Raw genomic sequence first — 21,655 nt, 5'->3', positions numbered from 1 at the left:
TCTAATCCTTATTTCTTCTTTCTTCTTTTCTTCTCGCTGCGTCCTGGATGTTTGTCGTTGGATGGATGGATTCTTCACAGTAGTTCGCCTCTCATATAGATGTAAACATAAATGAAAAGGCAATTAGACACATGTATACACAGATTCGCTGCGGTACAGGGGAAGGAAATGGAGCAATATCTGATTGCATATATACGATAATGTTCCACTCACACGGCCTAATGTGAGTGATCTCCTATATCCATATCTTTTAAGCACCTGTGTAGATGACAGGTCTTCAGGTAAATAGACAAACACAGACCGGAGGTCCAATGTTCAACAATGGTAGGGGGTAAATAAAATAATATTTCAAAATACTCACACGGGCCAGTGTGAGTACACACTCGTAGAGGTATCTTTGGTACTCCAAATCCTGTGTTTAAGAACCCCTAAAGGCTAAATCCAATCGTGGAAGGACTATGGGACACTTGGCACTATGGGTGGTGATGTCTTTATTGAAAAAACTGGCATAAAGTAATGACAGGTACTTAAACAAATATATAAAACAGATAGAAAACAGATAAAAAATGGTGAAGGGCTTAAATATTAAAAACCAAGAAGCAGCTGTTGCTTCTAGGGGAAGAAAACTGACAGCATAGGGAATCAATTGGTGGTTAGTGGACAAAAGTCTCTTGTCTCCGCGTCCGGATGGAGAGTTTCCACAGCACCTCTGGTTACTCTCTGATTGCCGCACACTGTAATCGGTGAAGAGCTACGCGTTTCGCCCTGAACAGGGCTTCCTCAGGCTCGTAGAAAGTGGAATGGCTGAGTTTTAGTCTCTTTAAATAGACCCATGCCAGTCCCCTGGAAATTTCAATTAGAAGTGACCTTCCTGCGCGACGGAGAGTCGCCATCTTGTAGGGTGCGCACGCATCCTGCAATTGGCGCCCGGTGTGACGTCTGTGGGTGGCGCCCTCATAGTGGAAAGCGTGTTGTCATTGCAATTTTAAGCGCCTGCACTTTGCAGGATCGCCCTTAGTGCTGGAGTTAGCGCCTCCCATAGTCCTTCTTGTGTTGAACGTGATGACGTGTGTTGTGCGCTCTCATATCGAGTTAAATTCACTCATGAGGTTCTAAAATACATAGACGGATGGTTGCATACATCCGTCATGGAAGTTAAGAGAGTATATTCTATATACATATAATTTATATACATATAATTTATAATTAAAAATACTGTAACATAATCCTACAGATAATCTTTCTAAAAAATCTTTTAAAAGATGCTTTATGAATTCCATTATATAATCTCATATTAAAGGTTCTATAACTAATATAGCTGTCAAGTAATTGTTACAATTATAATTCATTTCATTAAAAATAAGGTTAGGAATATTATAAATAAAATCCCTTATGGATGGAGGATGCTTTGTTAGCATAGAAATGTTTGTTACGTAATCATTTAGTAAAAATTCTGTAATTAAGATAGCTGTTATTAAATTGTCATAATTATAGTTCATGTTATTGATGACAATAGTGATAAAATATATTATAAATAAAAAATACAAAATACAATGTAATCACTGATTTTAAGAAAGGGCTAAATTGTCACCCACCCAATGTGAGTTTTGGAACGGAGAGTTCCACAATACAAATTGGTCAATTTGAACTAAATGTTGGTACATAAAGTACTTATCGGGATGGGTACATACATGTGGAGGCAAACATAAGGTGTTATGCGGTTACATAAAAGCCCCCAGGTCTATATCGATATTGAGACCCCTTGGTGTTAACGTCTTTAATTTGTAAATCCAAAACGTTTCCCGTTGGCACAGTTTACGCAGCCTGTCCCCCCCTCTCCAGTGGGCATCCACTCTCTCAATCCCTTTATAAGTCAGAACTCCTGGGTTACCTCCATGGGCCAGACTGAAATGTTTGGAAACCCTGTGTGTCATTAACTGCTTACGTATATTGCCCATGTGTTCCAGCACGCGGACCCTCAGAGGTCTTGTGGTGCGGCCCACGTACTGGAGTCCACACGGGCATGACAGGAGGTACACAATGTAATCCGTGCGGCAGTTTAAATTTTGTTTAATTTTAAAGACCTCTTTCGTGATATTGGAGGCAAATTCCGTTTTCTCCCCTTTAGTGACCTGTCTGCATGCCTTACAGCCAAAACAGCCAAAAAGCCCTTTGGCGAAGGCAGCCAACCCTGGGTCTGTGTTCCATCTCCTTTCTTGAAGACGCTAGGGGCCAATTTTGATTTTATGCATGGGGCCTTTCTGAAAATTACTCTCGGGACATCTGGGATGTGGTCTCTCAGAACAGGGTCTGTCTGTACCACATGCCAATGTCGTTTGACGATTTGTTGTATTCTAGTGGCGTCCGAATTGTAGGTGGTGATGAACGGTGTGTTAAAATCGAATTTTTCAACCTTAACCTTTGATCCCAATAAATCACTACGTGGTAATCTGTCCGTTTTTTCTACTGCTGATTTTATAAGATCTGGCTGGTAGCCCCTTTCTGAGAATCTCCCTTGTAGTGTCTGGGCTTGATCCTTAAATATGCTGTAGTCTGTGCAGTTTCTTTTTATTCGCCTAAATTGGCCATTGGCCATTTGGTCCACGCAACCTTTCAGTGCAAACCTGGTCTCTTGGCACAGGTATATAGACGATATACTATTCATATGGAAGGGGGGAGAGACAGAACTAACACATTTTATCAAATATATTAATGATAACGATGTGAATTTGGAGTTTACCTCTGAACAAACGAACATTAATTTTTTGGACTTAACAATTTATATAGAACATTCAGTCATTAAGACAAAAACTTTTTTTAAACCCACTGATGCCAATAATTTTTTATTGACAACTAGCTGCCACCACCCAAAATGGCTTCAAAATATACCTTATGGCCAATTTAGGCGAATAAAAAGAAACTGCACAGACGACAGCATATTTAAGGATCAAGCCCAGACACTACAAGGGAGATTCTCAGAAAGGGGCTACCAGCCAGATCTTATAAAATCAGCAGTAGAAAAAACGGACAGATTACCACGCAGTGATTTATTGGGATCAAAGGTTAAGGTTGAAAAATTCGATTTTAACACACCGTTCATCACCACCTACAATTCGGACGCCACTAGAATACAACAAATCGTCAAACGACATTGGCATGTGGACAGACAGACCCTGTTCTGAGAGACCACATCCCAGATGTCCCGAGAGTAATTTTCAGAAAGGCCCCATGCATAAAATCAAAATTGGCCCCTAGCGTCTTCAAGAAAGGAGATGGAACACAGACCCAGGGTTGACTGCCTTCGCCAAAGGGCTTTTTTGGCTGTTTTGGCTGTAAGGCATGCAGACAGGTCACTAAAGGGGAGAAAACGGAATTTGCCTCCAATATCACGAAAGAGGTCTTTAAAATTAAACAAAATTTAAACTGCCGCACGGATTACATTGTGTACCTCCTGTCATGCCCGTGTGGACTCCAGTACGTGGGCCGCACCACAAGACCTCTGAGGGTCCGCGTGCTGGAACACATGGGCAATATACGTAAGCAGTTAATGACACACAGGGTCTCCAAACATTTCAGTCTGGCCCATGGAGGTAACCCAGGAGTTCTGACTTATAAAGGGATTGAGAGAGTGGATGCCCACTGGAGAGGGGGGGACAGGCTGCGTAAACTGTGCCAACGGGAAACGTTTTGGATTTACAAATTAAAGACGTTAACACCAAGGGGTCTCAATATCGATATAGACCTGGGGGCTTTTATGTAACCGTACAACACTTTTGTTTGCCTCCACATGTATGTACCCATCCCGATAAGTACTTTATATACCAACATTTAGTTCAAATTGACCAATTTGTATTGTGGAACTCTCCCTTCCAAAACTCACATTGGGTGGGTGACAATTTAGCCCTTTCTTAAAATCAGTGATTACATTGTATTTTGTATTTTTTATTTATAATATATTTTATCACTATTGTCATCAATAACATGAACTATAATTATGACAATTTAATAACAGCTATCTTAATTACAGAATTTTTACTAAATGATTACGTAACAAACATTTCTATGCTAACAAAGCATCCTCCATCCATAAGGGATTTTATTTATAATATTCCTAACCTTATTTTTAATGAAATGAATTATAATTGTAACAATTACTTGACAGCTATATTAGTTATAGAACCTTTAATATGAGATTATATAATGGAATTCATAAAGCATCTTTTAAAAGATTTTTTAGAAAGATTATCTGTAGGATTATGTTACAGTATTTTTAATTATAAATTATATGTATATAAATTATATGTATATAGAATATACTCTCTTAACTTCCATGACGGATGTATGCAACCATCCGTCTATGTATTTTAGAACCTCATGAGTGAATTTAACTCGATATGAGAGCGCACAACACACGTCATCACGTTCAACACAAGAAGGACTATGGGAGGCGCTAACTCCAGCACTAAGGGCGATCCTGCAAAGTGCAGGCGCTTAAAATTGCAATGACAACACGCTTTCCACTATGAGGGCGCCACCCACAGACGTCACACCGGCGCCAATTGCAGGATGCGCGCGCACCCTACAAGATGGCGGCTCTCCGTCGCGCAGGAAGGTCACTTCTAATTGAAATTTCCAGGGGACTGGCATGGGTCTATTTAAAGAGACTAAAACTCAGCCATTCCACTTTCTACGAGCCTGAGGAAGCCCTGTTCAGGGCGAAACGCGTAGCTCTTCACCAATTACAGTGTGCGGCAATCAGAGAGGAACCAGAGGTGCTGTGGAAACTCTCCATCCGGACGCGGAGACAAGAGACTTTTGTCCACTAACCACCAATTGATTCCCTATGCTGTCAGTTTTCTTCCCCTAGAAGCAACAGCTGCTTCTTGGTCTTTAATCTTTAAGCCCTTCACCATTTTTTATCTGTTTTCGATCTGTTTTATATATTTGTTTAAGTACCTGTCATTACTTTATGCCAGTTTTTTCAATAAAGACATCACCACCCATAGTGCCAAGTGTCCCATAGTCCTTCCACGATTGGATTTAGCCCTTAGGGGTTCTTAAACACAGGATTTGGAGTACCAAAGATACCTCTACGAGTGTGTACTCACACTGGCCCGTGTGAGTATTTTGAAATATTATTTTATTTACCCCCTACCATTGTTGAACATTGGACCTCCGGTCTGTGTTTGTCTATTTACCTGAAGACCTGTCATCTACACAGGTGCTTAAAAGATACGGATATAGGAGATCACTCACATTAGGCCGTGTGAGTGGAACATTATCGTATATATGCAATCAGATATTGCTTCATTTCCTTCCCCTGTACCGCAGCGAATCTGTGTATACATGTGTCTAATTGCCTTTTCATTTATGTTTACATCTATATAAGAGGCGAACTACTGTGAAGAATCCATCCATCCAACGACAAACATCCAGGACGCAGCGAGAAGAAAAGAAGAAAGAAGAAATAAGGATTAGAAAGAAAGAAGAACCATCACCTAGAAGAAAGATACGAATGTAAAAGAAACCTTGATGGGATACAACTTACACAAGGCCGTGTAAGTTATTTATTTATTGATTTTATTTTGTGTACCTGGCCACATTTACCCATATACGTTAGCTCCCCATCCAAGGAGTTGCCCATCTCTCTCTGAGGGTTCAATGAAGGTGTGAACACCCCATTGACCATCAACGAAAGAAAGTATACTTCAACCCTATCTTCCCTCACACTGTGCTCCCCCATCTCTTCTTGTGTTCCATAGCCAGCATGGAACACATGCTCAGAGTAGCAGCAGTCCCGGTGGATGAGCATGGGTACTGCAGGCTAGAACCTGACAGCCAGCATGGAACACATGCTCAGAGTAGCAGCAGTCCCGGTGGATGAGCATGGGTACTGCAGGCTAGAACCTGACAGCCAGCATGGAACACATGCTCAGAGTAGCAGCAGTCCCGGTGGATGAGCATGGGTACTGCAGGCTAGAACCTGACAGCCAGCATGGAACACATGCTCAGAGTAGTATCAGTCCCGGTGGATGAGCATGGGTACTGCAGGCTAGAACCTGACAGCCAGCATGGAACACATGCTCAGAGTAGTATCAGTCCCGGTGGATGAGCATGGGTACTGCAGGCTAGAACCTGACAGCCAGCATGGAACACATGCTCAGAGTAGCAGCAGTCCCGGTGGATGAGCATGGGTACTGCAGGCTAGAACCTGACAGCCAGCATGGAACACATGCTCAGAGTAGCATCAGTCCCGGTGGATGAGCATGGGTACTGCAGGCTAGAACCTGACAGCCAGCATGGAACACATGCTCAGAGTAGCAGCAGTCCCGGTGGATGAGGATGGGTACTGCAGGCTAGAACCTGACAGCCAGCATGGAACACATGCTCAGAGTAGCAGCAGTCCCGGTGGATGAGCATGGGTACTGCAGGCTAGAACCTGACAGCCAGCATGGAACACATGCTCAGAGTAGCAGCAGTCCCGGTGGATGAGCATGGGTACTGCAGGCTAGAACCTGACAGCCAGCATGGAACACATGCTCAGAGTAGCAGCAGTCCCGGTGGATGAGCATGGGTACTGCAGGCTAGAACCTGACAGCCAGCATGGAACACATGCTCAGAGTAGCAGCAGTCCCGGTGGATGAGCATGGGTACTGCAGGCTAGAACCTGACAGCCAGCATGGAACACATGCTCAGAGTAGCAGCAGTCCCGGTGGATGAGCATAGGTACTGCAGGCTAGAACCTGACAGCCAGCATGGAACACATGCTCAGAGTAGCAGCAGTCCCGGTGGATGAGCATGGGTACTGCAGGCTAGAACCTGACAGCCAGCATGGAACACATGCTCAGAGTAGCAGCAGTCCCGGTGGATGAGCATGGGTACTGCAGGCTAGAACCTGACTGCCAGCATGGAACAGATGCTCAGAGTAGCAGCAGTCCCGGTGGATGAGCATGGGTACTGCAGGCTAGAACCTGACAGCCAGCATGGAACACATGCTCAGAGTAGCAGCAGCCCCGGTGGATGAGCATGGGTACTGCAGGCTAGAACCTGACAGCCAGCATGGAACACATGCTCAGAGTAGCAGCAGTCCCGGTGGATGAGCATGGGTACTGCAGGCTAGAACCTGACAGCCAGCATGGAACACATGCTCAGAGTAGTATCAGTCCCGGTGGATGAGCATGGGTACTGCAGGCTAGAACCTGACAGCCAGCATGGAACACATGCTCAGAGTAGTATCAGTCCCGGTGGATGAGCATGGGTACTGCAGGCTAGAACCTGACAGCCAGCATGGAACACATGCTCAGAGTAGCAGCAGTCCCGGTGGATGAGCATGGGTACTGCAGGCTAGAACCTGACAGCCAGTATGGAACACATGCTCAGAGTAGCATCAGTCCCGGTGGATGAGCATGGGTACTGCAGGCTAGAACCTGACAGCCAGCATGGAACACATGCTCAGAGTAGCAGCAGTCCCGGTGGATGATCATGGGTACTGCAGGCTAGAACCTGACAGCCAGCATGGAACACATGCTCAGAGTAGCAGCAGACCCGGTGGATGAGCATGGGTACTGCAGGCTAGAACCTGACAGCCAGCATGGAACACATGCTCAGAGTAGTATCAGTCCCGGTGGATGAGCATGGGTACTGCAGGCTAGAACCTGACAGCCAGCATGGAACACATGCTCAGAGTAGCAGCAGTCCCGGTGGATGAGCATGGGTACTGCAGGCTAGAACCTGACAGCCAGCATGGAACACATGCTCAGAGTAGCATCAGTCCCGGTGGATGAGCATGGGTACTGCAGGCTAGAACCTGACAGCCAGCATGGAACACATGCTCAGAGTAGCAGCAGTCCCGGTGGATGAGCATGGGTACTGCAGGCTAGAACCTGACAGCCAGCATGGAACACATGCTCAGAGTAGCAGCAGTCCCGGTGGATGAGCATGGGTACTGCAGGCTAGAACCTGACAGCCAGCATGGAACACATGCTCAGAGTAGCAGCAGTCCCGGTGGATGAGCATGGGTACTGCAGGCTAGAACCTGACAGCCAGCATGGAACACATGCTCAGAGTAGCAGCAGTCCCGGTGGATGAGCATGGGTACTGCAGGCTAGAACCTGACTGCCAGCATGGAACAGATGCTCAGAGTAGCAGCAGTCCCGGTGGATGAGCATGGGTACTGCAGGCTAGAACCTGACAGCCAGCATGGAACACATGCTCAGAGTAGCAGCAGCCCCGGTGGATGAGCATGGGTACTGCAGGCTAGAACCTGACAGCCAGCATGGAACACATGCTCAGAGTAGCATCAGTCCCGGTGGATGAGCATGGGTACTGCAGGCTAGAACCTGACAGCCAGCATGGAACACATGCTCAGAGTAGCAGCAGTCCCGGTGGATGAGCATGGGTACTGCAGGCTAGAACCTGACAGCCAGCATGGAACACATGCTCAGAGTAGCAGCAGTCCCGGTGGATGAGCATAGGTACTGCAGGCTAGAACCTGACAGCCAGCATGGAACACATGCTCAGAGTAGCAGCAGTCCCGGTGGATGAGCATGGGTACTGCAGGCTAGAATCTGACAGCCAGCATGGAACACATGCTCAGAGTAGCAGCAGTCCCGGTGGATGAGCATGGGTACTGCAGGCTAGAACCTGACTGCCAGCATGGAACAGATGCTCAGAGTAGCAGCAGTCCCGGTGGATGAGCATGGGTACTGCAGGCTAGAACCTGACAGCCAGCATGGAACACATGCTCAGAGTAGCAGCAGCCCCGGTGGATGAGCATGGGTACTGCAGGCTAGAACCTGACAGCCAGCATGGAACACATGCTCAGAGTAGCAGCAGTCCCGGTGGATGAGCATGGGTACTGCAGGCTAGAACCTGACAGCCAGCATGGAACACATGCTCAGAGTAGTATCAGTCCCGGTGGATGAGCATGGGTACTGCAGGCTAGAACCTGACAGCCAGCATGGAACACATGCTCAGAGTAGTATCAGTCCCGGTGGATGAGCATGGGTACTGCAGGCTAGAACCTGACAGCCAGCATGGAACACATGCTCAGAGTAGCATCAGTCCCGGTGGATGAGCATGGGTACTGCAGGCTAGAACCTGACAGCCAGTATGGAACACATGCTCAGAGTAGCATCAGTCCCGGTGGATGAGCATGGGTACTGCAGGCTAGAACCTGACAGCCAGCATGGAACACATGCTCAGAGTAGCAGCAGTCCCGGTGGATGATCATGGGTACTGCAGGCTAGAACCTGACAGCCAGCATGGAACACATGCTCAGAGTAGCAGCAGTCCCGGTGGATGAGCATGGGTACTGCAGGCTAGAACCTGACAGCCAGCATGGAACACATGCTCAGAGTAGTATCAGTCCCGGTGGATGAGCATGGGTACTGCAGGCTAGAACCTGACAGCCAGCATGGAACACATGCTCAGAGTAGCAGCAGTCCCGGTGGATGAGCATGGGTACTGCAGGCTAGAACCTGACAGCCAGCATGGAACACATGCTCAGAGTAGCATCAGTCCCGGTGGATGAGCATGGGTACTGCAGGCTAGAACCTGACAGCCAGCATGGAACACATGCTCAGAGTAGCAGCAGTCCCGGTGGATGAGCATGGGTACTGCAGGCTAGAACCTGACAGCCAGCATGGAACACATGCTCAGAGTAGCAGCAGTCCCGGTGGATGAGCATGGGTACTGCAGGCTAGAACCTGACAGCCAGCATGGAACACATGCTCAGAGTAGCAGCAGTCCCGGTGGATGAGCATGGGTACTGCAGGCTAGAACCTGACAGCCAGAATGGAACACATGCTCAGAGTAGCAGCAGTCCCGGTGGATGAGCATGGGTACTGCAGGCTAGAACCTGACAGCCAGCATGGAACACATGCTCAGAGTAGCAGCAGTCCCGGTGGATTAGCATGGGTACTGCAGGCTAGAACCTGACAGCCAGCATGGAACACATGCTCAGAGTAGCAGCAGTCCCGGTGGATGAGCATGGGTACTGCAGGCTAGAACCTGACAGCCAGCATGGAACACATGCTCAGAGTAGCAGCAGTCCCGGTGGATGAGCATGGGTACTGCAGGCTAGAACCTGACAGCCAGCATGGAACACATGCTCAGAGTAGCAGCAGTCCCGGTGGATGAGCATGGGTACTGCAGGCTAGAACCTGACAGCCAGCATGGAACACATGCTCAGAGTAGCAGCAGTCCCGGTGGATGAGCATGGGTACTGCAGGCTAGAACCTGACAGCCAGCATGGAACACATGCTCAGAGTAGCAGCAGTCCCGGTGGATGAGCATGGGTACTGCAGGCTAGAACCTGACAGCCAGCATGGAACACATGCTCAGAGTAGCAGCAGTCCCGGTGGATGAGCATGGGTACTGCAGGCTAGAACCTGACAGCCAGCATGGAACACATGCTCAGTGTTGGCCATCGAAAGATACCAGTTCACCTGGAAAAGTCTTAAAAACGTTTTGCAGGTGGCAGTAACCCCCAACCCCAGTGGAAATATCTTACTGGTAACAAGCGGTGTATACATGTATAGTGACTTTTGCTGTACGGCAGATAATGTTAAAAGAGTTTTCACGCCACACCTTTCAACATAATACAAATGGCGCTCGCTCTGTTTATACACGAGGGGAACCCGTCTTATAGTTTAGCCCAGGGGGGCGCAAACTTTTTTCCCTGCGCCCCCCTGCCGGCTGTCCCCTCACTCCCGCGCCCCCCCAACCCCAACTTACCCTCGCACCGGCGGACGTCACATGACCTCGCAGCGTCATTTTGACGCCGCGTTGCCATGGCGACGCCGGGAGGAAGCCGCCGGAGCCAAGGGTAAGTATGGTTTACAGAGGCCCTGCAGCTCCCCCGGCACTTAATTTAAGTGCCTTCGGGAAGCGCGCGGGGCCTCTGTAAACCCCGCGCCCCCCGTCGGCAGTCTCGCGCCCCCCCTGGGGGTCGCGCCCCACTGATTGCGCACCGCTGGTTTAGCCTTTAAATATTTGAATAGGAAATGTAGCTTACTTGTGTCTACAAAGAATTTATTGATTGCTAAGTCTAAGAAACCAAATCTCTCCCCTCCCCTCATATTTCTCTCCCCCCATCATCATCTCTCCCCCCCCATCATCTCTCTCCCCTTCTCATCTCTCTCTCTCTCCCAATAATCTCTTTCCCCTCATCTCTCTCTCCCCCCCATCATCTATCTCCCCGCATCTCTCTCCCCCCCATCATCTCTCTCCCCCCCCCCATCATCTCTCTCCCCCCCCCATCATCTCTCCCCCGGATTTCCAAATCCGATGCTGTGTGTATCACCCGAAGAGACGGGAAAAGAATGAATGGGTCCGAAACCAAACAAAGTTGGCGTTATTACCACACGGGAGAAGGACATACGGGCCCAGGACATACTTCAAAACGAGAGGTAACTCTCAATGTATTACTTCCTGGTAAAATATTTTATAAATAAATAAATAAATTAATTAAAATGGCGGCACGAACAAATGACCGTCGCTGGACAGAGATGGGACTCGATTGGATTCCAAGAGAGATTAAAAGACCAAGACGACGACCAAAAGTAAGATGGAGGACGGGATCCATGTAAAAAATGTTTTCACGCGAAAGGTGACACAGTGTGCTCATTTGCATGTCATTTCCCAGAATCCCTTACTGCAGTGGAAAAACTGTATGCTGGGGTATATTGGTGAAAGGCGGGGTTACAGACCTGTCTAAGACATGTGAATGTGCCCACAAGTGATATTCTTTATTTGATATATATACAGTAGATATAGTACTCACCCTCCGTGCCTTGCTCTGTATGTGTACAGTATGTGTGTGTATATATATTGTGGGGTATATATGTAGTGGGGTATGCATATAGTGGGGTATATACAGTACTCACCCTCCGTGCCTTGCTCTGTATCTCTGTTTGTGTGTATATATATAGGGGTATGCATATAGTGGGGTATATACAGTACTTACCCTCCATGCCTTGCTCTGTATCTGTGTGTGTGTGTGTGTGTATATATATAGGGGTATGATATAGTGGAGTACATACAGTACTCACCCTCCGTGCCTTGCTCTGTATCTCTGTGTGTGTGTATATATGTAGGGGTATGCATATAGTGGGGTATATACAGTACTCACCCTCCGTGCCTTGCTCTGGTATTTTACAGCTTTCTTGGTATCAGACACGGCTCTCTCCACGTAATCCACAGAGTGTTCCACATTATACTCTATACGGTCTATCATCTCCCCCTGAGAGAGCGAGAGAGCGGGGGGGGGGGGGGGGAGCAGTGACGTGTGGGGGGAGGAGAGTGACAGGGAGGGGAAGAGTGACAAGGGGGGGAGGAGTGACAGGGGGGGAGGAGAGTGACAGTGGAGGAAGAGTGACAGGGGGGAGAGTGACAGGGGGGGAGAGTGACAGGGGGTGGAGAGTGACAGGGAGGGGAAGAGTGACAAGGGGGGGAGGAGTGACAGGGGGGGAGGAGAGTGACAGTGGAGGAAGAGTGACAGGGGGGAGAGTGACAGGGGGGGAGAGTGACAGGGGGGGGAGAGTGACAGGGCAGGGGGAGAACAGTGCCGGGGGGGGGGAGAACAGTGACGGGGGGGGGGGGGAGAACATTGACGGGGGAACGTGACGGGGATGGGGGGAGAGTGACGGGGAGGGGGGGAGAGTGATTAGATGGGGGGAGAGTGACGGGGAGGGGGGGAGTGATTGGGAGGGAGTGATGGGAAGGGGAGGGAGAGTGACGGGGAAAAAAGGAGAGTGATGGGAAGAAAGGAGAGTGATGGGAAGAAAGGAGAGTGATGGGGGGAGAGTGACATGGCGGGGGGAGAACAGTGACAGGGAGGGGAGAACAGTGACGGGGGAGGAGAGTGACGGGGGAGGAGAGTGATGGGGAGATGAGAGTGACAGGGAGGGGAAGAGTGACAAGGGGGAAGAGTGAAGGGGGGGGGAAGAGTGACAGGGGGGAGAGTGGCAGGGGGGGAGTGACAGGGGGGGAGAGTGACAGGGGGGGATAGTGACGGGGGAAGAGTGACGGGGGGAAGAGTGACGGGGGGGAGAGTGACGGGGGGAGAGTGACGGGGAAGAGTGACGGGGGAAGAGTGACAGGGGGGTGTGAGTGACGGGGGGTGAGAGTGATGGGGGGAAGAGTGACGGGGTAAGAGTGACGGGGTAAGAGTGACGGGGTAAGAGTGACGGGGGGGAAGAGTGACGGGGGGGAAGAGTGACGGGGGGGAAGAGTGACGGGGGGGAAGAGTGACGGGGGGGAGAGTGAGGGGGGGGGGGAGAGTGACAGGGGGGGGAGTGACAGGGGGGGAGAGTGACAGGGGGGGAGAGTGACAGGGGGGGAGAGTGACAGGGGGGGAGAGTGACAGCAGGGGAGAGTGACGGGGGGAAGAGTGACGGGGGGTGAGAGTGTGACAGGGGGGGGAGAGTGACGGGGGGGAGAGTGACAGGGGGGGAGAGTGACAGGGGGGGAGAGTGACAGGGGGGAAGAGTGACAGGGGGGGAAGAGTGACGGGAGGAAGAGTGACGGGGGGTGAGTGTGTGACGGGGGGGAGAGTGACGGGGGGAGAGTGACAGGGGGGGGAGAGTGACAGGGGGGGGAGAGTGACAGGGGGTGAGAGTGGGGGGGATAAGTGATGGGGGGAGAGTGACAGGGCGGGAGAGTGACAGGGGGCGGGGAGTGACGGGGGGAAGAGTGACAGGGCGGGGGAAGAACATTGATGATGGGGACATGATGGGGAGGGGGGGAGTGACGGGGGGAACATGACGGGGAGGGGGGGAGAGTGACGGGAGGGGGGAGAGTGACGGGGAGGGGGGGGAGAGTGACGGGGAGGGGGGGAGAGTGACGGGGAGGGGGGGAGAGTGATGTGGAGGGGGGGGAGAGTGACGGGGAGGGGGGGAGAGTAACGGAGGAGGTGAGGGGGGAGAGTGACAGAGGGGGGGAGGGGGTAGAGTAACAGTGGAGGGAAGGAGGGAGAGTGTCAGTTCCCCGCAGAGCATCGCGCCTTTATCCTGTCCCACATCAGTTCCCCGCAGAGCATCGCACCGTTCTCCCTCCTCCGTGTCCGTTCCACGGAGAGCATCGCGTCTTTATCCTGTCCCACGTCAGTTACCCGCAGAGCATCGCGCCTTTATCCTGCCCCATGTTGGTTTCCCGCAGAGCATCGCGCCTGTATCCCGCCCCAGGTCGGTTCCCCGCAGAGCATCGCGCCTTTATCCCGCCCCATGTCGGTTCCCCGCAGAGCATCGCGCCTGTATCCCGCCCCAGGTCGGTTCCCCGCAGAGCATCGCACCTGTACCCCCCCATGTCGGTTCCCCGCAGAGCATCGCGCCTGTATCCCGCCCTATGTCGCTTCCCCGCAGAGCATCGCGCCTGTATCCCGCCCCATGTCGGTTCCCCGCAGAGCATCGCACCTTTATCCAGCCCCATGTCGGTTCCCCGCAGAGCATCGCGCCTGTATCCCGCCCCAGGTCGGTTCCCCGCAGAGCATCGCACCTTTATCCCGCCCCATGTCGGTTTTCCGCAGAGCATTGCGCCTGTATCCCGCCCCAGGTCGGCCCCCCGCAGAGCATCGCGCCCTCACCTGGCTCTCCACCAGCATGGCCATGTCCACGAACATGTCGTGCAGCTCCCGGATGCTGCTCTCCAGCTTAATGATCTCGGTGTGCCGCGTCTCAATCTCGTTCAGCGCCTGTTTGGTCATCTGGGAGTCCATCTTAATCTGGGGGTGCAGAGCATGGCTATTTGTCACTGCGGGGCTATCTGTCACTGCGAGGCACGGCTATCTGTCACTGCGGGTCTATCTGTCACTGCGAGGCTGTCACTGCGGGGCATGGCTATCTGTCACTGCGGGGCTATCTGTCACTGCGAGGCTGTCACTGCGGGGCATGGCTATCTGTCACTGCGGGGCTATCTTTCACTGCGGGGCTATCTGTCACTGCGGGGTTATCTGTCACTGCGAGGCTATCTGTCACTGCGGGGCTATCTGTCACTGCGGGGCTGTCACTGCGGGGCTGTCACTGCGGGGCTATCTGTCACTGCGGGGCTGTCTGTCACTGCGGGGCTGTCTGTCACTGCGAGGCTGTCTGTCACTGCGAGGCTATCTGTCACTGCGGGGCTGTCTGTCACTGCGAGGCACGGCTATCTGTCACTGCGGGGCTATCTGTCACTGCGTGGCTGTCTGTCACTGCGGGGCTATCTTTCACTGCGGGGCTATCTGTCACTGCGGGGTTATCTGTCACTGCGAGGCAATCTGTCACTGCGGGGCTATCTGTCACTGCGGGGCTATCTGTCACTGCGGGGCTGTCTGTCACTGCGAGGCTATCTGTCACTGCGGGGCTATCTGTCACTGCGGGGCTATCTGTCACTGCGGGGCTATCTGTCACTGCGGGGCTGTCTGTCACTGCGGGGCTATCTGTCACTGCGAGGCTATCTGTCACTGCGGGGCTATCTGTCACTGCGGGGCTGTCTGTCACTGCGAGGCTATCTGTCACTGCGGGGCTGTCTGTCACTGCGAGGCTGTCTGTCACTGCGGGGCTGTCTGTCACTGCGGGGCTATCTTTCACTGCGGGGCTATCTGTCACTGCGGGGCTGTCTGTCACTGCGGGGCTATCTGTCACTGCGGGGCTGTCTGTCACTGCGGGGCTATCTGTCACTGCGGGGCTGTCTGTCACTGCGGGGCTATCTGTCACTGCGGGGCTGTCTGTCACTGCGGGGCTGTCACTGCGGGGCTATCTGTCACTGCGGGGCTATCTGTCACTGCGGGGCTATCTGTCACTGCGGGGCTATCTGTCACTGCGAGGCTATCTGTCACTGCGGGGCTGTCTGTCACTGCGAGGCTGTCTGTCACTGCGGGGCTATCTGTCACTGCGAGGCTATCTGTCACTGTGGGGTTGTCACTGCGAGGCTATCTGTCACTGCGGAGCTGTCTGTCACTGCGGGGCTATCTGTCACTGCGAGGCTGTCTGTCACTGCGAGGCTATCTGTCACTGCGGGGCTGTCTGTCACTGCGTGGCTGTCTGTCACTGCGGGGCTGTCTGTCACTGCGGGGCTATCTGTCACTGCGTGGCTATCTGTCATTGCGAGGCTATCTGTCACTGCGGGGCTATCTGTCACTGCGTGGCTGTCTGTCACTGCGGGGCTATCTGTCACTGCGAGGCTATCTGTCACTGCGAGGCTATCTGTCACTGCGGAGCTATCTGTCACTGCGGGGGGCTGTCTGTCACTGCGGGGCTATCTGTCACTGCGGGGCTGTCTGTCACTGCGTGGCTATCTGTCACTGCGGGGCTATCTGTCACTGCGGGGCTATCTGTCACTGCGGGGCTGTCTGTCACTGCGAGGCTATCTGTCACTGCGGAGCTATCTGTCACTGCGAGGCTATCTGTCACTGCGGGGCTATCTGTCACTGCGGGGCTGTCACTGCGAGGCTATCTGTCACTGCGGGGCTATCTGTCACTGCGGGGCTGTCACTGCGGGGCTATCTATCACTGCGGGGCATGGCTATCTGTCACTGCGAGGCTATCTATCACTGCGGGGCATGGCTATCTGTCACTGCGGGGCTATCTGTCACTGCGGGGCATGGCTATCTGTCACTGCGGGGCTGTCTGTCACTGCGAGGCTGTCACTGCGGGGCTATCTGTCACTGCGGGGCTATCTGTCACTGCGGGGCTATCTGTCACTGCGGGGCTATCTGTCACTGCGGGGCTATCTGTCACTGCGGGGCTATCTGTCACTGCGGGGCATGGCTATCTGTCACTGCGGGGCTGTCTGTCACTGCGGGGCTGTCTGTCACTGCGAGGCTATCTGTCACTGCGGGGCATGGCTATCTGTCACTGCGGGGCTGTCTGTCACTGCGTGGCTATCTGTCACTGCGGGGCTATCTGTCACTGCGGGGATATCTGTCACTGCGAGGCTATCTGTCACTGCGGGGCTGTCTGTCACTGCGAGGCTGTCTGTCACTGCGGGGCATGGCTATCTGTCACTGCAGGGCTATCTGTCACTGCAGGGCATGGCTATCTGTCACTGCAGGGCTATCTGTAACTGCGGGGCTATCTATCACTGCGGGGCTGTCACTGCGGGGCTGTCTGTCACTGCGAGGCTATCTGTCACTGCGGGGCATGGCTGTCTGTCACTGCGGGGCTATCTGTCACTGCGGGGCTATCTGTCACTGCGGGGCTATCTGTCACTGCGTGGCTATCTGTCACTGCGGGGCTATCTGTCACTGCGGGGCTATCTGTCACTGCGGGGCTATCTGTCACTGCGTGGCTGTCTGTCACTGCGAGGCTATCTGTCACTGCGGGGCTATCTGTCACTGCGGGGCTATCTGTCACTGCGGGGCTATCTGTCACTGCGGGGCTATCTGTCACTGCGTGGCTGTCTGTCACTGCGGGGCTATCTGTCACTGCGAGGCTATCTGTCACTGCGGGGCTATCTGTCACTGCGGGGCTGTCTGTCACTGCGGGGCTATCTGTCACTGCGGGGCTATCTGTCACTGCGGGGCTGTCTGTCACTGCGGGGCTATCTGTCACTGCGGGGCTATCTGTCACTGCGGGGCTATCTATCACTGCGGGGCTATCTGTCACTGCGGGGCTATCTGTCACTGCGGGGCTATCTGTCACTGCGGGGCTATCTGTCAATGCGAGGCTGTCACTGCGGGGCTATCTGTCACTGCGGGGCTATCTGTCACTGCGGGGCTATCTGTCACTGCGGGGCTATCTGTCACTGCGGGGCTATCTGTCACTGCGGGGCTATCTGTCACTGCGGGGCTATCTATCACTGCGGGGCTATCTATCACTGCGGGGCTATCTGTTACTGCGGGGCTGTCTGTCACTGCGGGGCTGTCTGTCACTGCGGGGCTATCTATCACTGCGAGGCATGGCTATCTGTCACTGCGGGGCTATCTATCACTGCGGGGCATGGCTATCTGTCACTGCGAGGCTATCTATCACTGCGAGGCTATCTGTCACTGCGAGGCTATCTGTCACTGCGGGGCTATCTGTCACTGCGGGGCTGTCACTGCGGGGCTATCTGTCACTGCGGGGCTATCTGTCACTGCGGGGCTATCTGTCACTGCGGGGCTATCTATCACTGCGGGGCATGGCTATCTGTCACTGCGGGGCTATCTATCACTGCGGGGCATGGCTATCTGTCACTGCGAGGCTATCTGTAACTGCGAGGCTATCTGTCACTGCGAGGCTATCTGTCACTGCGGGGCTATCTGTCACTGCGGGGCTATCTGTCACTGCGGGGCTATCTGTCACTGTGGGGCTATCTGTCACTGCGGGGCTATCTGTCACTGCGAGGCTATCTGTCACTGCGGGGCTATCTGTCACTGCGAGGCTATCTGTCACTGCGAGGCTATCTGTCACTGCGGGGCTATCTGTCACTGCGAGGCTATCTGTCACTGCGAGGCTATCTGTCACTGCGGGGCTATCTGTCACTGCGAGGCTATCTGTCACTGCGGGGCTATCTGTCACTGCGGGGCTATCTGTCACTGCGAGGCATGGCTGTCACTGCGGGGCTATCTGTCACTGCGAGGCACGGCTGTCACTGCGGGGCTATCTGTCACTGCGGGGCTATCTGTCACTGCGGGGCTATCTGTCACTGCGGGGCTATCTATCACTGCGGGGCTATCTGTCACTGCGGGGCTGTCTGTCACTGCGGGGCACGGCTATCTGTCACTGCGGGGCTATCTGTCACTGCGGGGCTATCTGTCACTGCGAGGCTATCTGTCACTGCGAGGCTATCTGTCACTGCGGGGCTATCTGTCACTGCGGGGCTATCTGTCACTGCGAGGCTATCTGTCACTGCGGGGCTATCTGTCACTGCGGGGCTATCTGTCACTGCGGGGCTATCTGTCACTGCGGGGCTATCTGTCACTGCGAGGCTGTCACTGCGGGGCGATCTGTCACTGCGAGGCTGTCACTGCGGGGCTATCTGTCACTGCGGGGCTATCTGTCCACTGCGGGGCTATCTGTCACTGCGAGGCTGTCACTGCGGGGCTATCTGTCACTGCGGGGCTATCTGTCACTGCGGGGCTATCTGTCACTGCGAGGCTATCTGTCACTGCGGGGCTATCTGTCACTGCGGGGCTATCTGTCACTGCGAGGCTGTCACTGCGGGGCTATCTGTCACTGCGAGGCTATCTGTCACTGCGGGGCTATCTGTCACTGCGAGGCTATCTGTCACTGCGGGGCTATCTGTCACTGCGGGGCTATCTGTCACTGCGGGGCTATCTGTCACTGCGAGGCTATCTGTCACTGCGAGGCTATCTGTCACTGCGGGGCTATCTGTCACTGCGGGGCATGGCTATCTGTCACTGCGAGGCGCTACACCCCTATCTTTCCATTAACCCCTCCCCAGCCAGACTGTGCGGCGTGGCCGCCATCTTGTTACGCACATCGTCTGTGAAGATGGCGAGCTTCCCGCTCTCCAGCATGTCCTCCAGCTCCTCATTGGTCGTTGTTCTCCCGGCTGTGAGGGGGGAGAAGCGTCACCCTCATGCAGTCACACCTCTCCTCGTGCTCTGCCGCTGTGCGACCTCAAGCAGTAACCCCCCTCGTGCTCTGCCGCTCTGCGACCTCAAGCAGTAACACGCCCCTCGTGCTCTGCCACTGTGCGACCTCAAGCAGTAACCCTGACTCGTGCTCTGCCGCTGTGCGACCTCAAGCAGTAACCCTGACTCGTGCTCTGCCGCTGTGCGACCTCAAGCAGTAACCTCCCTCGTGCTCTGCCGCTGTGCGACCTCAAGCAGTAACCCCCCCTCGTGCTGTGCCGCTGTGCAACCTCAAGCAGTAACCCCCCCCTCGTGCTCTGCTGCTGTGCGACCTCAAGCAGTAACCTCCCCTCGTGCTCTGCCGTTGTGCGACCCTCAAGCAGTAACCCCCCCTCGTGCTGTGCCGCTGTGCGACCTCAAGCAGTAACCCCCCCTCGTGCTGTGCCGCTGTGCAACCTCAAGCAGTAACCCCCCCCTCGTGCTGTGCCGCTGTGTGAACTCAAGCAGTAACCCCCCCCCCTCGTGCTCTGCCGCTGTGCGACCTCAAGCAGTAACCCCCCCTCATGCTCTGCTGCTCTGCGACCTCAAACAGTAACCCCCCCTCGTGCTGTGCCGCTGTGCGAACTCAAGCAGTAACCTCCCCTCTGTGCATCGTGCTCTGCGCTGTGCGACCTCAAGCAGTCACACCCCCCCTCGTGCTCTGCCGCTGTGCGACCTGAAGCAGTAACCTCCCCCCTCTGTGCATCGTGCTCTGCCGCTGTGCGACCTCAAGCAGTAAACCCCCTGCCCCCTCGGGCTCTGCCACTGTGCGACCTCAAGCACTAACCCCCCCTGCCCCTCTGTGCCTCGGGCTCTGCCGCTGTGCGACCTCAAGCAGTAACCCCCCCCTGCCCCTCTGTGCCTCGGGCTCTGCCGCTGTGCGACCTCAAGCAGTAACCCCCCCTGCCCCGCTCTGTGCCTCGGGCTCTGCCCGCTGTGCGACCTCAAGCAGTAATACCCCCCTGCCCCTCGGGCTCTGATGCTGTGCGACCCCAAGCAGTAACCCCCCCTGCCCCCTCTGTGCCTCGAGCTCTGCCGCTGACTTGCTGCGTCCCCGGGGCAGAGTCACTGTCCCCCCCCTAGCGTCTCATGGCTTCTCGGCCCTTAAATATAATACAGAGATAGAAAAGGATCCCCCTCTGATTGCGGCACAAAAATACCTAATTAATTAAAAATCTATTTTATTATAATGAATTAAAATAAAGGTGCGAGGGGGATTGTGTGCGGACAAAACACACAAGTAAACACAAAGTGTAAACATCCGGAGAGTAATCGCAAGGGTAGTTTGATTGATGTTGTGATACTTAGTACAGCTCTACAAATGTCATTGGAGGATGAAAGAAAGCTTCACGTCTGTGTAACGGTCCTAGTGGGATTGTCCAACCTGGAAACCCAGGTGAGTGGGTGGGTACAGCAGCCCCTCCACCACTGAGCCAAATGTACTGATTAGCTCAGCCCCCGATGAAGCCTATTGGTGAAACGTACGTCGGGTACGTGTGAAGTCAGCTAACCAGCGACGCCGGCTGATTCGGAGAGGCAGGGGCGTCCCTTTCATGTCAGAGCGTTTCGGAGACGGTGGCCGCTCTGACGCTTATGATAGCACACCCTCATTCATTTACCTGGAGTCTATCTGTGAACACGTACACCTACGCTTTCAATCAGCTACAGAGCGCAGTGCTGGATCTAACACCTCGGACACACATCCGAGAGAGGTGGGTCTCCTAGTACCACCCAACTGGGCAGATCAGTACATTTGGCTCAGTGGTGGAGGGTAATAACACCCACCCACTCACCTGGGTTTCCAGGTTAGACAATCCCACTAGGGAGGTTACACAAACATGAAGCTTTTTTTCATTTTCCAATGACGTTTATAGAGCTGTACTAAGTATCACACCATCCATCACTGCATTGATACACTAGTACACACGGATCATTGTCCCATTGAGGACAACGGGAGCTGAAATAAACACAACAGCATTTTTGTGGGTAGAATCTTTATTTTAGTGGTTCTATCAAGTGCGGGTTATTTGCTCCTTGACGACCCTTGCGATTACTCTCCGGATGTTTACACTTTGTGTTTACTTGTGTGTTTTGTCCGCCCACAATCCCTCACACCTTTAT

At 53.2% G+C, this 21,655-nt stretch overlaps 1 protein-coding gene across 4 annotated transcripts in view; it reads right to left on the bottom strand.

The window, feature by feature from the left end:
* STX1B (syntaxin 1B) overlaps window positions 1–21,655 on the bottom strand; it is a 107,013-nt gene that overhangs the window by 22,886 nt on the left and 62,472 nt on the right. For all 4 annotated transcript variants that reach the window (XM_075584396.1, XM_075584395.1, XM_075584394.1 and 1 more), the window contains 3 exons: window positions 19,400–19,473; window positions 14,585–14,722; window positions 12,134–12,244 (listed from right to left, as the gene is read on the bottom strand). In XM_075584396.1, coding sequence (XP_075440511.1) covers window positions 12,134–12,244; window positions 14,585–14,722; window positions 19,400–19,473 — 323 coding nt within the window. The remainder of the gene's footprint in view (window positions 1–12,133; window positions 12,245–14,584; window positions 14,723–19,399; window positions 19,474–21,655) is intronic.

This window comes from Ascaphus truei, unplaced genomic scaffold (genome assembly GCF_040206685.1).
Source record: "Ascaphus truei isolate aAscTru1 unplaced genomic scaffold, aAscTru1.hap1 HAP1_SCAFFOLD_570, whole genome shotgun sequence".
NCBI lineage: Eukaryota > Metazoa > Chordata > Amphibia > Anura > Ascaphidae > Ascaphus > Ascaphus truei.
Note: the sequence above shows the minus strand (reverse complement) of the source record. Positions and strands in the feature narration are given on the sequence as shown.